The 16,812-nt window shown below is 35.5% G+C and overlaps 2 protein-coding genes and 1 non-coding gene across 3 annotated transcripts; 2 read left to right on the forward strand and 1 right to left on the reverse strand.

Moving 5' to 3' along the window:
- Positions 1–497: 497 nt before the first annotated feature.
- LOC108208774 (uncharacterized) lies at positions 498–2,333 on the forward strand. Its single transcript, XM_017379299.2, has one exon. It carries the CDS (start codon positions 498–500, stop codon positions 2,331–2,333), a length of 1,836 nt encoding a protein of 611 aa, XP_017234788.1.
- Positions 2,334–3,267: 934 nt separating this feature from the next.
- On the forward strand, positions 3,268–10,934 carry LOC108208773 (disease resistance protein RPV1). The gene is made up of 6 exons (XM_017379298.2): positions 3,268–5,223; positions 5,318–6,413; positions 6,670–6,960; positions 7,047–8,045; positions 9,400–9,973; positions 10,388–10,934. The coding sequence occupies exons 1-5, from the start codon at positions 4,721–4,723 to the stop codon at positions 9,967–9,969; spliced, it is 3,459 nt and encodes a 1,152-aa protein (XP_017234787.1). The 5' UTR covers positions 3,268–4,720; the 3' UTR covers positions 9,970–9,973; positions 10,388–10,934.
- A 3,088-nt stretch (positions 10,935–14,022) lies between these two features.
- On the reverse strand, positions 14,023–14,129 carry LOC135150980 (small nucleolar RNA R71). Its single transcript, XR_010289437.1, has one exon. It is a non-coding gene; the product is annotated as a small nucleolar RNA R71 (small nucleolar RNA).
- Positions 14,130–16,812: the final 2,683 nt, after the last annotated feature.

Raw genomic sequence — 16,812 nt, forward strand, 5'->3', positions numbered from 1 at the left:
CGTTTCTGGTCGAAAATATAATTTCGACCGTTTCCGGTCGATAGTTTAATTTCGACCGTATACGGTCGCCAATTTAATTTCGACCGCAGTTAGTCGAAAATAATAAGTTCGACCGTATCCGGTCGAAAGTTAATTTCGACCAGAGACGGTCGAATTTAGCCGCCCAAAAAAAATAAAACGCCTTTCCCCTTTCCTTCCCAGTAGCCGTTTCTTTCTTTGCTTACCCCCATTTTTTCTCTTTTTTGCTCTCCAAACTCAAGCATTTCATATGAAATCTTCATAAATCATCAAGTAAGTCATTCTTTTATGATATTAATGATCTATATTTGCTTGTCTTTGTTAATTATTGTAATAGTGGTATTTTTAATCCCCATATATTTATGACTTTTCCATGTTTCTATAGTTGTGATATATTTGCACATAGTTGTAGCATATTTTAATTAGTGTATTTGTGTTGAAATTAGCTAAAATTAATTCGATGTATGTTTTTATTGTAGATGGCTTCCGATCGTAGTTGGATTAGTCGTAGTCGATATAATGAGTCAAGATATTTAACGGTTGAATACAAAAATGGTGTTGATGATTTTATTAAATTTGCTTGTGAAAATCTTCGCGGAGGAAGTGATGGGCTTATTAGGTGTCCGTGTGGAAATTGTAAAAATAAGCATTACAAGGATCCTATTGCCGTTAAACTTGATTTGTATCGGTATGGTATAATGCAATGGTATACCATATGGACGGCACATGGGGAGAAAATGCCGGAAGAAAATATCGGGACGAGTACTAGAAATGTTGGTGATGGGGATGTTGATATGTATTATGACGCCGATGATATGTTAAGGGATATTGGGGAGGCAAATAGGTATTGCGAGAAAATGGATGATGAACCGAATCCAGCGGCAAAAGAATTTTATAAGATGCTGCACAGTGCTTCGGAACCAATTTATCCAAGCAATGTCAACTATACAACCTTTGAGTTCGTGAATGAGTTACTTCATTTCAAGAACAAGCATAATTGTAGTAACAATGGCTTTGATGAGTTGCTTAAGCTCATTGGATCAGTCTTGCCTGACAATCATAAACTGCCCCAAACCTACTATGCTGTGAAAAATATGCTTAAAGGATTGAATTTGGGATATGAAAAGATTGATGCTTGTGAGAATGATTGTATGTTATTTTACAAGGAAAATAGCGAGAAGACGCGTTGTGATATATGCAATGAAAGCCGATACAAAGAACCAAAAGATCTTAACAAAAAAAAGATCTCACGGAAGGTCTTGCGTTATTTTCCTCTCACCCCGAGACTACAACGTTTGTTCATGGCTGGAAAGACTGCAAAATGTATGAGATGGCATCATGATAGAAACGTGGTTGAAGGTGAATTAAGTCACCCGGCGGATGGAGATGAGTGGAAACAATTTGATCGTCGGTTTCCAAAATTTTCAAAAGAGATTCGAAATGTGAGACTCGGCCTTTCCACTGATGGATTTGATCCCTTTCGTGATGCACATGCGAGAGATTACACCGTATGGCCTGTGGTGGTTGTTGTTTACAACCTTCCCCCATCTATGTGCACGAAGGCTCCGTACATGTTTATGCCTCTTCTTATTCCCGGGCCTAAGGATCCGACAAAAGATTTGCATGTTTATCTTAGACCATTGATTGATGAATTGAAAGATTTATGGCAGAATGGGGTGGAAACCTATGATAGGTTCTCACGTTCCAACTTTTTGATGAGGGCAGCATTGATGTGGACAATTAGCGACTTTCCAGCACTTGCCATGCTTAGCGGGTGGTCAACTAAGGGGAAGTTGTCATGTCCAGTTTGCATGGGAGAGGTAAAGGCCAAACAACTTAAGTATGGTGGCAAAGTTACCTTTTATGGCACTTCTAGATATTTTTTGGAACCGGATGATCCATTAAGAAGAAGTACGAGGTTTGGAAGTGTTGAGACACGATCATGCACATGTCGTCATTCAGGAATAATTGCGAAGACCATGTGCGAGCAAATACAATTTCCCCCTCCAGGAAAGTCATCCAAGAGAAAAGCGAAGGACTATGGCGTGACACATAATTGGACTCACTATTCTCCATTTTTTGAGCTCCCGTATTGGGAGACCCTTAGTCTACGTCATAACATTGATATCATGCACACGGAGAAAAATGTTTTTGACAACATATTCTACACGATTCTTGATGATAAGCAGAAGTCAAAAGATAACTTAAAATCGAGATATGATTGTCAAGAATTACGTGTACATCGTGAGTTGTGGATTCAAGAAGATGGTGCCAAACCACACGCACCTTATGTGAGGTTGGTAATTTGGCTTTAAATATTTATTTATGATGTAGTTTGGTATTTTTATGTTGGTAATTTGGCTTTAAATATTTATTTTGGATGCAGTTTGGTAGTTTGGGTTTGAACAGGTAAGCAGAAGCCACTGGAACCATAAATTTTATATTATGGCTTATTAATTTCGACCGCAGCATATAATGGTCTTTTAATTTCGACTACCATTTTTTTATGGTTTAATAAATTCGACTGCTTCGAAAAATGGCATGTTTATTTCGACCAAAATTTAAATTCAAAGGCTTAATAAATTCGACCGTTGTCGGTCGAATTTATATATATGGCGGGAAACTCAAATTTCAAATTTTTTTTAAAAACTTGAGCGGGGAAGTTCAAATTTTCACGGAAAACGAATTTTGGGTTGAAAAGGACGGTCGAAAATAGCGGTCGAATTTAATTATTTTCGACCGGATTTTATTTTCGACTAGCCTAATTTCGACCAGTGTTCTTCCGGTCGAAAATAACTATTTTCGACCGTATACGGTCGAAAATAGCTAATTTCGACCAGAAATGGACGGTCGAAAATGACCACTTTTCCTGTAGTGAAGTTAAATATATAATTTAGTAGACAAGTTCGAAGATGCAAAATAATGAGGGTAAATAATCATTAACTATTTTAACACAATCTTCTAAAACATCTTTATTACATGGTATTTTGTATTGTATATATTTTTTCTGCTTCATACAACACTTTTTCTATCTAACATGTTTTTATAGATCATATCTGTGTAGGATAAAAATAATATGAGTTTCTTACAAGGCCCGTGCCTTGCATGGGCACTAATGCTAGTTTCACATATAAATGGTTGTCATAAGCTAAAAGAATTTTCCGGATCAACTGGGAAATATTAAAAGCTTAAGGGAGATACATGCATGTGATTCTGTTAAAAATGCTTCCTGATATTAGTCAGCTCTCGAACTTAAGTCATAAAAAAACACAATATTTGGGATTCATCTGCACAAAATGGACACTACAGTGAGTGATGATTGAGTGTGACAGCACCCGGCCAGTGATTTGGATGGTTATATCTTGGCCGCATTAGTTATATGACAACACGTGGCCCTTTAGAAATATCTGAACCCTGAAGTGCTTTGTTCTATGGTCCAAGTCATTTGTTTTAAGCCTACTGAAACAGGTACCAAGAATGTCAATTATATGCGTATAAATCTTTTATAATGCATTTCTAGGTGCATAATACCAGATAAATAATCTATCACAAACTCATCAAACATCTTGATAATATTTCTTAAGATATAACAGCTGCATATCTATCAGAGTCCGTCCTGACATTTTAGAGGCCTAGGGGACACAGTGCTAGCTAGGAAGAACATATTGGTATAGAATTACTTAAACTAACAGCTTGCAACTTGTCTCTTCTTGCACGCACTTTGACAGCTAGATAGTTCTTAGATGATATTTAAATCTGAATTTTCAAGTTATATCACTCACATGATCATGTATTTTTAATTGAGTCCATCTCTACTACAAGGGTTTTCAGAGAACAAAAAAGCTAGATGGATAACTAATTGTTTACTTTATATAAAAATAATAATTTAAAATACTGTTGGCGCTAATACTCATCATGCAACTAAAGTAAGGGACTAATTTTTCATTTCTAATTAAACTGTAACTATAAAATAAAATATAAGTTAAAAATATATTACCAGACCTATTCAAATTGAAACAGTTTTTGATGTTGGAACTTATAAGTTTAATAGATTTGGTTGAAACTCAAGGCTTGGAGGAATTAATTTCTGTAGGATATCTTATTCTTAGGTATTCTGTTCATGTGCTGTCCATTCTAGAACTCCTTATAAATCTGAAACAGATTACGGCAAAACTATTCTACCAAAAGAAACCGCGCCAGTTCTACATAACTCATATTCTATAATTTGTTAAACCAACGAAAAGTTTCTTATTAGGAGAAACGGATGTCAATTAAAGTTCTCTCTAATGATGTCCATAAACAGATGTTTATGAGAATTTCACAAAAATTTAAGCCAGCTGATTATTTTGTGAATTCATTTTTTATTAGGTTTGTATTTAGTGTCGGAGTAGCTGTTGATTGATTTTTATAGCTCACTGGTATAAGATAAAATGTTAGTAATAATACTATAATTGATGAGTGAGTTGTACCTTGTTAATTTAGACAGGAATGCCAGAACATGTCCCTGCATATAATCTAGTGTTTGTACTTTTTCTCTTGATCCGACTCCATCTGCCGCCTGCCCCTGTCTTATAGTCTAACTCCAAGTTTATGTCTATGTGTATGCTTCAGCACTTCACCATATAAGGATAAATCATATCATTGATCATCTTCTACGTATTAGTCTTACTAGTAGTGGTTTTAGATCTTCATAGTTGAATTTATGGCTAACGCAAATGATGATAAAACCCCATCATCTTCTGCTTCAACTTCACCTACTACTCTGTGGGACGTTTTCTTGAGTTTCAGAGGTAAAGATACAAGGTATACGTTTACTGATCATCTATACAAAGCCTTAGTTCGGACTGGCATTCAAACGTTCAAGGATAATTCTGAGCTACGTAGTGGAGAAGTACTCTCAAACTCATTGATCCAAGCTATTCAGAATTCCAAGACTTATATTGTTGTTCTCTCGGAAAACTATGCTTCTTCACCATGGTGCCTATACGAACTCGTAGAGATCCTCACTTGTTATAAGAGAATGAAAAGGTTAGTTATTCCTGTGTTTTACTACATTGATCCATCCGTTGTTCGGCACCAAATTCCGTGTTTTAAAGAAATTATTGAAAAACATCAAAGTCGTTTTGATGCGGAGAAAGTGAACCAATGGTGCCTTGCACTAACCGCAGTTGCTGACTTTTCAGGATACCAGATATCTAAAAGCAGGTAAATAAACACAATAGTAAAGAATTTCTGAATCACGCTTCAAATGATTATATCCCTAGTCATTGGGTTTATTATTTGAATATTTGCATTGCAGGTCACAAGCTGATATTATTGATGAAATTGTTGATAGGGTTTTATCTGAAACAAATCCCATAACTTTAAATGTCGCCAAATATCCAGTTGGGTTGGATACCCGTGTTGCAGGTGTAACAGCATTCTTTAACAGCGAAACAGAGGGTGTCACTAGAATTGGTATACACGGCATGGGGGGAATTGGCAAAACAACTCTTGCCAAAGCTGTCTATAACCAAAACTATCGCCGCTTTCAGGGCAGCAGCTTCCTAGCAAATGTCAGGGAGGTTTCAAGAACGAAAGGCCTGGTATGTTTACAACAGCAACTTATTGCCGATATTCTTAAATGTGACAACATTAATGTTGGAAATATTGACCATGGAATTGAGTTGATTAGAGCTAGAATTTGTCCGAAAAAAGTCCTTATTGTTATTGATGATTTGGATGACCCAAAACCTTTGGAATATTTAGAAGGATCATTTGCTTTGGGGAGCGTGGTCATTATAACAACAAGAAATGAAGATTTACTAGATAGAATTGAAGTAAAAGCAAAATATAAGGTAAATAAAATGGATAAAGATGAGTCACAACAACTTTTTACCCAACATGCATTCAGAGATGGTGAAATATCCGACAAGCTCATGGAATTGTCCAAAGTAATTCTTGAGCGTGCTGGAGGGCTTCCGTTAGCTCTACAGGTTTTTGGCTCAAACTTGCTCAACCAAACAGAGGAAGGGTGGAGATGGTTCATCGACAAGCTGAATCGAGTTCCTATTGACGATGTTGAGAAAAACCTTATGATTAGCTTTGATGCACTGAAATCAGTTGATCCTATTCTGCAAGATATTTTTCTAGATATTGCTTGTTTTTACATTGGATGGAGGAAAAAGAAGGTTGCTAAAATAATGAAAACTTGTTATGTGTTTGTCAATCATAATATTGACATTTTGAAGAAAAGATGTCTGATAACGATCAGTGATAAAGATGAGTTGGGGATGCATGATCTGCTACATGACATGGGAATTGGAATTGCACGTAATAACTCTCCTGATGAACCGGGTAAACATAGTCGATTGTGGGTCTTACAAGATATATACAGCATGCTGAAGCTGCATAAGGTAATATCGATGAATAGCGTATTAATCTATCTGATAATTGTCTTATATTTATCTGGCTTTTTATGAATTATGAAACATGGCACTTATCAACTTCTGTTCCTGAAGATTTTTTTAAGTATATTGTTCACTTCTAACATAAAATTATGTTAAAGTAGCTGAAGGTACCTAACTCTTTTTCTCAATTCTTACATTAACTAATAAACCATAGCTTATTCAATTTTTATCGTACATTTGTGTGTGTGTGCGCGTGTATTAGGGGACAGAAGTCATTCAAGGAATCATCTCGAGCAACTATCACCATGCAAATGCACTTGATGAGGGAGTATCATTTGATGCACAAACATTCAGAAGGATGAGTAAATTACGATTTCTTTTCCTCAATAAAGTAAATCTCACTGGAAGTTTTGAACATATATTTACAGATTTGAGGTGGTTCTGTTGGAAGTATTTTCCTTTAAAATGTTTACCTGCTGAATTTTATGCCCAAAAACTGGTTACCCTTGAGTTGCCTGATAGCGAAATGATAGCAATGTGGGACCTCAACGTGGTTAGTAAGTTTCTCCTATATAAATATGATAATAATTTGGATTAAACCGTCTGATTGTGTTTTCCTTTCTGCACCTATATTTACAGGTTCCACAAGTTTTTGAAAATTTAACGACTCTAAACATGTCGCATTCGCCAAATTTAACCATGACACCAGACTTCACTAGATTACCCTGTCTTGAAACTTTAAATCTTAGGGGTTGCAGTAGTTTGGAGGAGGTCCACATATCAATTGGAAGTTTGGGGAGGCTTGTTTCCCTAGATTTAAAGCATTGTGGTAAACTAAGAAGTCTTCCTGACTGTATTTGTAGCTTGAGAACTCTAGAAGTTCTTGATATTACTTGCTGCATTAGTTTGGATGCATTGCCTATAGAATTGGGAAACATTGGATCCCTAAAAAAGCTTGATGCATCGGTGCTAAGTGTTTTAAAATTACCAGATTCCATCGGGCATCTAAGTAATCTTGTCAGGTTGAGTATATATCAATGCAAGAACATTTTAACTCTTCCAGACAGCTTAGGCAACCTGAGTTCATTGGAATATCTAAATATCAGTTTTTGGGAGAAGCTAGAAGAATTGCCGTATATACTGGGAAAAATTACAAGCTTAAGACAACTACATGCTGTATGTGTTAATATGTTAAAGATGCTTCCTGATATTAGTCAGCTCTTGAACCTAGAAGAGCTCGATCTAAGATCTTGTCATCATTTGTTGTCCATATCAGAACTTCCTCCTAATCTGAAAAGGATAGAGGCTAAAGGTTGTAGGTCTTTAATAAGATTACCGGACCTGTCCACTCTGAAACAATTGCAGAGGTTGGACCTTGGATATTGTAAAGTTCTCACAGATATTCAAGGCTTGGAGGAACTCACTTCATTAGCATATCTTAATCTCACTAAATGCGGATCTATGGAAAGAATACCAAATTTATCTAACTTAAAACAGTTGGAGGAATTGGAGCTTACTCATTGTAATGGTTTGACGGAGATTATAGGCTTGGAGGAACTCACTTCTTTACGAAAACTATACTTGACAGGCTGCCATGCATCTCTTCTGGAATACACTTTGACGAGGCATTTTTTCCAGGTTTATTCCATTTCAAACTCGTTTGCTAATATACTATCTCCGTCCCAATTTATCTTTCTTGTTTGACTTTTTGCGGTCAAATTGACCAAACTTTGACTCAAATTTACATATATAAAATAATTTAAAAACATTATGAAAAATATATTACTAGAATCTACATCTATTCTACTTTAAACTGTATTTTTTCGATTTTCAAGATCATATAAGAATTATTACTAAGGGTTTGTCTGTGCCCATGGGCACATGCTAAGCACCAAATTCTATAAGTTTGGTGGATTTCTATTGGTGTGGTGGTGAATTTGCAGGGGGTCCACCATTATAAAGAAGTATGAGCCAATCAAAATTCACCAAACTTATAGAATTTGGTGCTTAGCATGTGCCCATGGGCACACACTAGAAAAACCGTATTACTAATTGTCGATCAAAGTTTAGTCAATTTGATCAAAAAAAGTCAAACAAGACGGAGAGGTTACCACTTATTGACGTGTTTGTAATTTCGGGATTCGGACCCAAAAAAAGTCTTCACTTGATTCTTTCCTTCTACATTTTTATAATTGATAAATAAAATCGATTCTCATACATACTTTTAGGAACAGAAAACCACCAATCAACTAACTTCCGAAAGACTGGGGCTGTTTGTCAATGGCTTAAAAGCCGGCTTGCGGGTTTATAAGTTAGAAGCACTTATTTCGTATCGTTTGTGTAAAAAGTCAAGAAGTATTTATAAAAAGCTAGGAATGCTAGCTTTTGTTTCAGGACTTCTACTTATTTACCAAACATTTTAATCAATTATAAGTCTTAATTTGCTTCTAACTTCTACTCCACTTATTAATTTTAAGCAAAAAACACTTATTTTAAGCTCAATTAAACGGCCCCTCTTATTTTATTTTTTTGACAGAACTTCCGAAAGACTCTTAATTCACTCTCTAAATATAAAATAATTATTTGATTGTTAGTAATTTAGGGAGTGTATTCAAGTCACACTTTAAAAGATTTTAACCGGATTTATTAATTTATGTTAATTTTAATAGATTGTAGTTGATTGTTTAAAAAAAAATAGATTGTAGTTTATTTTGATTCTAGACAGAGTTGAGGTAAAATCTTGGAGCTGATGTACAGATTTTAGGCCTTAAAATTTCACTGATCTTGGAAAGATTTCTAAAAACATAGGAAACACTAATTAATCCGTTAGAATCTATCATTTCATGAAGACCAAAAATATTCATCAGTATTGTATATCATCGGATTTTATTAAATCTCACCTCTCTTAATATTTCTTGGACGTAATTAAAAGATTAAAGTTTAGTAAATATATTGATTGATTGATTTTCTAAAGAAATATTTTCGACAACAGATATTCTCCGGATTTGGGCATAAGATTGAAATTTACATTCCATTGGCAGAGTATCCGGACAAGATTGAATGGATTGAATGTGCCTCAGGAATGTCAACAGATTTGCTGGCGCTCGTCATTTGCTTTTGTAGTTCAAATGGTTATAATGTTAATTGTTCAGTTAAGAATAACACAAGTGGTTTTATATGGAGTGATCGTCTTTATAATAGTGTTGGCATTTTATCAGTTGTAATTGTTCCAAACTCAATCTTGTCAATCAAAGATGGTGATGATATTGAAGTAACAGTAGATGAAGACATATCTTGTGGCCTTCATCTACTCTACAAAACAGAAGCTACCATTGTCAAGGTAAAGGATAAGAAAAGAAGCAATCCGTCGAACAATGATTTGGGAAGTAACAAGAACTGGTTATCTCCTGGGAGCACCTCTGTCAATATAGAAGAAGGAAGAAGCTATCCCTCGATCAGTAATTTGGAAAGTAGAATGAAGTCGTTATGTCTTGGCAGCAACACTGTGACTGTAGAAGAAGAAAGCAGCCGCCCTTCTAAACGCTTCAGGCATTTGGAATGAACAGGTAACCACTAACCAAGAAACAAAATTACGTATGTTCATATAGTTTATAATGCATTGTCACTTGCACAATCCCTGGTAAACAACCTAGGTGGTAAGTTCGAAACTCTGTCACAAACTTATTCATCAACTCGTAATAATTTTTAAACACCTGCATTGATAAATAATGTGATTTCAGGACCTGCAATAAGTAGTTTAGTGTGTTTTAACGAAAAGATCATGGGATTTTCAGTATAGTCTACACCATTGGACATGGGAGAAGACATGTAATTTGTTTTGATTCTATGCATGTACAGTTGGGTAAAGCTAAAGCCTACCATCTTAGACTAGAAGTCTAAAATGCATGTCTCGGGTAGTCATACTTCCAAAACTTATGAGCCATTCTCTTTTGCATTGTGATCCTATCTTCTATGCGCAGATCTGTTGGCTCTGAATGAATGAAGCTGTCCATCCACCCTCCAGAATAGCTCCTAATGCAAAGTCTTTCCAATTTGAAACAATTTGCAACGATTGGCGAGTAGCCGAGTATGACAGTGCCTCTCTTAATGTAGAAAATGAGAAATTCTATGTGACAAGAACTGATCACTCAAGATATGGATGATGAAAGAGCCAGTAGGATAGAAAATAAGAGCTGGAGGGTGAGGAGGACGACGAGGGAGGTGAATGTTTCTTGGTGGAGAATTAGGCGTTTGTGGATGATACAGATGCCAATGTGACACAATTTAGGAAAGATGCGGAGGTGAAAAAGAGAGGAACTTATGTGCTTTTGACTGATTTCCACGTTTCTTAGTTTCTGTTGAGTATTTTTGAGTTCTGTGAGCCAAGATTGTTTGATCTTCAAGAAATGCTAAACTACATTTCTGGTGATTGATTGTAGATTGGGAGATGAATATTGAGCAATTATTCCCATTTTGTGTATTCATTTACATTGTTATATACCATTTATGCTGCTTGTTCTTGTTATTTTGGAGCGATTTATGAAATTACTAAATAGATTAAATGGAGCAATACTATTACTTGCTCTTTCTCTGATTTCGGATCACTTATTCTGGTGGTTAAATGGGAAAAATATGTTTGGAGAAGCCATGCGTTTGGTATTGATTACAGTATACAAATATAGGCCAACATTCCAGAGAGGGACTCCTTGTATAGAGTTACATAGTGCGCCACTATAAATCATCAATTTTATTATAAATTCTGTTATAAAATACATATAAAACGTGATTCTAATATGAAATACTATAAAATAAATCTATTTTAAGTAATTTAACACTTAAAATTTGATTAAAAAAAGTATATTTTCAAAACTGATTCTACAACAGAATAATTCTTGATGATTATTATTCTCTTATAGAATCATGTTGAGATATTGCATAATTTTAGATGATCTTTGGAATAAAAAAATTGTATAACTTTGTTTTCGGTTTAATAATCAAAATTTGCTATTATATTTCATAAAAAATATAATAGAATATATATTATGTACATATTTATAATGGTGTGCTACGTAACTCCATATAAGAGGGTATGCTATGGAGTGCCACCCTACAAATATATTGATGCCATTTGCAAAATATTAGATCTAATTTGGGGATTTATAACACACATTTTTCTCATATTTTAACTGGCTTAATGACCTTTTAGCCCTCGAAGTATGGGTGGAAGTTCCGATGTGGACTCGAACTTTAAAAACGTACCTTTCGACCCTCAAAGTATCTTTGTCATACCTTTTAGCCCTTTTTAAAAATACCGGTATAAATCGGGGGATGAACTTGACAATTCATATTCGGGGTAAAGTTTGGTCGTACCTTTTAACCGTTAAAGTGTACATCTCGTTCCTTTTAACCCCTGAAAAATACATTAAAATACATTAGATGTTCCTTTTAACCCTTAATGTTTAATGCCCCTTTTAACCCTTACGTGTGAAATGTCAACTTTGTCCACCCCGTTATATACCGATATACGCCAAAGGGCTAAAAGGTACGACAAAGATACTTTGAGGGTCGAAAGTTACGTTTTTAAACTTCAAGGCCGCATCAGAACTTCCACCCAAACTTCAAAGGCTAAAAGGTCATTAAGCCATTTTAATTACTTTTGCATGAAATTAGATTTTATTTAATATATATTTTCATGTTTTCTTGTAGAAAATAAAGAATTCTCATAATAGAAGGAATGGAGCAAAAAGTGCATTATTTGAAGTGATTTCTAGCAAAATTCGGATTTTGAGATTAATTGTGTTGTGTTCACTGTTTTGATCATAATCGGAGTTCTACAAGTCCGTTTTGGGCCCGTAAACAGCCATTGGAAAGCTTACGAGAAGACCTTTAATATAAGTAAAGTTTCAGAATTTATTAACATTCCAATCAGCCCAGAAAATGGCCAGAAGCGGAAAATCCGAATTTTCAACTTTGGACTCCTATTCTATTTAGGAAAATTCTTTGTAATACTATTATTATATTCAAAATATAGTATAGGTTAAAAATAGATCAGTTATTGTTTTGTTTTGTAATGGGCTTGGGAGTTACATGGGCCAAGAGACACACAAAAACATTACACCAGAGCAGTTACAAGAAAAGAAAAAAAGGAGACACAGGGGAGAAAGCAGAGGAAGAAAAGGGAAGAAGCATTCAAGGAGAAAGCTAGTGATTGAAGATCAAATTCAGAGTTTCATCTTCTCATATTCATTTTTCTTGATTGTATATTTGATGTCATGTCTTCCTTCATGTGTTTAGTTTATTTTCTTGTAATGTTGAACTAGAACTCTTGCTAGGCCTATAATGGATTCTTGTGTCTACATATAAGATTATTCTTCAATTCTTGGTTTCGGTGCTCTTATCAATTGTTTATGATGATTTGTTTATATTGCTTTTCAAGGAATGATCAACCTTGAAATTGATTTGGTAATTCTTGTTGACTTGGGAGAGAAAACTTGAATTAAGGCCATATCATTATAACTTGGGATTAATACTTGTGTTGATTTGTGTTTAGGATAGGAATATACCTAAACACCCGAAGTAGTCTATTTAAGGTAGCTTTTAATGCTATTCTAATGCTTAAATTCTTCATAGGAATATGGAAATTGGTTGAGGAATTAGGATCACTTGAGATTCGGAAGGACCTTGTGATTAGTAGAACCTTAGACTAGCAATTTGAGCATATAAATAAAGACTTGGGAGTGACTTATTGATGTACATAAGATGAAGTTAATGGCCTAGTTTTGTTAATCTTGGAATTATATTTGTTAGTAAATCTTGATGGTTAATTTAATTTGTCCTTTTAAAATCAATGTGTAGTTTGACTTGAATTAGAAGAACAATTGTGTGTAGTATTTAGCAGCTTAGAATAAGTCTCTGTGGGAACAAATTTTTATACTACTTGTAACGATACGTGCATTTGCGTATAAGTTGTAAAATCGCTAACAAGTTTTTGGCGCCGCTGCCGGGGACTAATTTTAAGTATTTATTTGTTAATATCATTACATTGTTTAGTATTTTAAGATCAAGTTATTTATTGTTCTTTTGTTGAAATTTTGTAGGAGTTCTACAGTGTATGCGTAGACTACGCTCATCTTCACTTATTCCACTTGACTTGGAGATTGAGAAAACTGCAAAAGCAAACAGAAGAAAAGCTAAGGAATCTAGGAATCGATCATCCACGATGGGTGATAATGCAAATGATCCTCCCAGGCGTTTGCGGGTGAAGGATTATATTATGCTTTCTGTCGATGGCATTCATTCTAGTATTGCAAGGTCAGCTATTGCAGCAAATAATTTTCATGTTGATTCAGCAACAATGCAAGCTATTAGAGACAACAAATTTAATGGCCTTTCTGCTGAAGATCCTAATGCCCATTTGAGGAATTTTCTTGAGATTGCTGATAATTTCAAGGTCAATGGTGTTCCTGAAGAGACTATTAGATTGAGATTGTTTAGTCGCTCACTTGATGGAGGGGCTAGAGAATGGCTAGATTCATTGCCAAATAATTCTATTACTACTTGGAATCAGCTAGTTGACAAGTTCTTAAACAAGTACTTTTCTCCTGCAAAGACCGAGCGCCTGATTAAGGAAATTCAGAATTTTCAACAGTTTGATATGGAGTCTTTGTATGAAGCTTATGAAAGATTCAAGGACCTTTTGCGAAAGTGCCCACACCATGGGTTATCTGATCAACAGAAGATCCGTACATTCTATAATGGGTTGACAATACAATGTGCTACTCAAGTTGATGGAGCAGCTAGAGGTTCATTGACAAACCAATATCCCGAGGATGCTTTTGAGATATTGGAGGATATTACTTCAAATAATTGTAGAGCGTATGATCGTTCAAGTTCAAAGAAGGTAGCAGGTGTACATGAAGTTGATCCATTGACATCTTTTTCAGCACAAGTGGTGTCTCAATTTGAAGCTTTAAACAAAAAGCTTGAGTCTTTATCAGTGGATAGACAACAGCTTGTTCAGTCGGCTCATCAAGTTCAGAATATTCATGTCTTTTGTGATATGTGTGGGGAAGGCCATCCAACTCAGCAATGTCCATTGATCTATCACGATGTGGCATAGTCTAGTTCCGTGAACTATGTGGGAAATTCAAGCAATCATCAAAACAATCCTTTTTCCAATACCTACAATCCAGGTTGGAGAAATCATCCCAATTTTTCATGGAATAATGTTGTTAGGCCAAATATGCCTTTCAAGCAGAATGTACCACCGGGTTTTCAACAGAATCCAAGGCCACAAGAGATGGAAAAGAAGCCTAATACTGAAGATCTTTTACATCAATATATGCAGAAAACTGATGCTTTAATTCAGAGTCAAAGTGCATCTATGAGAGCTTTGGAGATGCAAGTGGGTCAATTGGCTAGTGTTATCAACAACCGACCTTCGAGTTCTTTGCCTAGCAACACGGAGCCAAATCCCAAAAATGACAAAAGAGAGCATTGCAAGGCAATTACTTTGAGGAGTGGGAAAGAAATTGAAGGAAACACAAAGAAAGTTGATGATGATGGAGATCCTGAAAAAGTTTTGAATGAAGAACCTAGTGTACTCTCAAATCCTAAGGCTGATGCATCATCAACACCAAAGAAGCAAGTATATCCTCCACCTCCATTTCCTCAACGTTTGCAAAAGCAGAAGCAAGATAAGCAATTTCAAAAATTTATGGATGTCTTCAAGAAATTATCAATCAACATCCCTTTTGCTGAAGCTTTGGAGCAAATGCCAAGCTATGTCAAGTTCATGAAAGATATTCTATCACGAAAAAGGAGATTGGAAGAATTTGAAACTGTGGCCTTAACTGAGGAGTGCAGTGCTATTTTGTAGAAAAAGCTACCACCAAAACTCAAAGATCCTGGAAGCTTTACTATTCCATGCACTATTGGAAATTAATATTTTGGAAAAGCTTTGTGTGATTTGGGGGCAAGTGTGAATTTGATGCCTTTGTCAATTTTTGTGAAGTTGGGTGTTGGTGAAGTAAAGCCTACATCAGTGTGGTTACAGTTGGCGGATAGATCTTTGGCATATCCAAGGGGTGTAGTTGAAGATGTTCTTGTCAAAGTTGATAAATTCATTTTTCCAGCGGATTTCATTGTTCTGGATATGGAAGAAGATGCAGACATTCCCTTACTTCTTGGTAGGCCATTTTTAGCTACAGGGAGAACTCTTATTGATGTTCAGAAGGGGGAGTTAACTATGCGAGTGCAGGATGAACAAGTAACATTTAATGTTTTTTCAGCAATGAAATTTTCTAATGATGAGGAGAGTTGTTTTTCTGTGAGTACTTTCACAGGTGGAGATGATTTACCCTTAATGTTGGAGCAACACTCCACCGATCCTTTAGAATTGTCTTTGCAAGAAGTGGGTGATGAAAGCAATGAAGAAATTGCTGAATGTGTGAAGGAACTAAATGCATTGCCTACATATCGAAGGCCTTTTCAGCAATTTGAGTCTTTTGATATGCCGGTAAAGTCTAAAGCTTCTAAACCTTCCATTGAAGAACCTCTTGAAATATTGGAGCTCAAGCAACTACCAACACATCTCAAATATGCATTTTTAGGAGAGAAGTCAACTCTACCAGTGATTATATCTTCTACTTTGTCAGCTGAACACGAAGAAAAATTACTTCGAGTCTTGAAAGAATACAAAAGAGCCATTGGATGGAAAATTGCTGATATTAAAGGTATAAGCCCTTCATTCTGTATGCATAAAATTTAAAGGAGGATGACCACAAGCCTAGCATTGAGCATCAAAGGAGGTTGAATCATGTTATGAAGGAGGTAGTAAAAAAGGAGATCATCAAGTGGCTAGATGCAGGAATCATATACCCTATTTGTGATAGCTCTTGGGTGAGTCCTATACAATGTGTGCCAAAAAAGGGTTGAATCACAGTTGTGGCTAATGAAAAGAATGAACTTATTCCAACAAGAACAGTCACAGGATGGAGGGTGTGTATGGACTACAGAAAATTGAACAAAGCAACAAGAAAAGATCATTTTCCTTTGCCTTTCATTGATCAAATGCTTGACAGATTAGCAGGCAAGGAGTTTTATTGTTTCTTGGATGGGTACTCAGGGTATCATCAAATTGCTATTGCACCAAAGGATCAAGAGAAGACAACTTTTACATTGCCCATTTGGCACTTTTGCTTTTAGAAAGGTATCATTTGGTTTGTGTAATGCTCCATCTACTTTTCAGAGGTGTATGATGGCTATATTTTCAGATATGATAGAGCAAGGAGTGGAAGTCTTCATGGATGACTTTTCTATACTTGGTGATTCTTTTGATGCATGTTTAATGAATTTGGCGCGAGTATTGCAACGTTGTGAAGAAACTAACTTGACACTCAATTGG

Source organism: Daucus carota, chromosome 2 (genome assembly GCF_001625215.2).
Source record: "Daucus carota subsp. sativus chromosome 2, DH1 v3.0, whole genome shotgun sequence".
NCBI lineage: Eukaryota > Viridiplantae > Streptophyta > Magnoliopsida > Apiales > Apiaceae > Daucus > Daucus carota.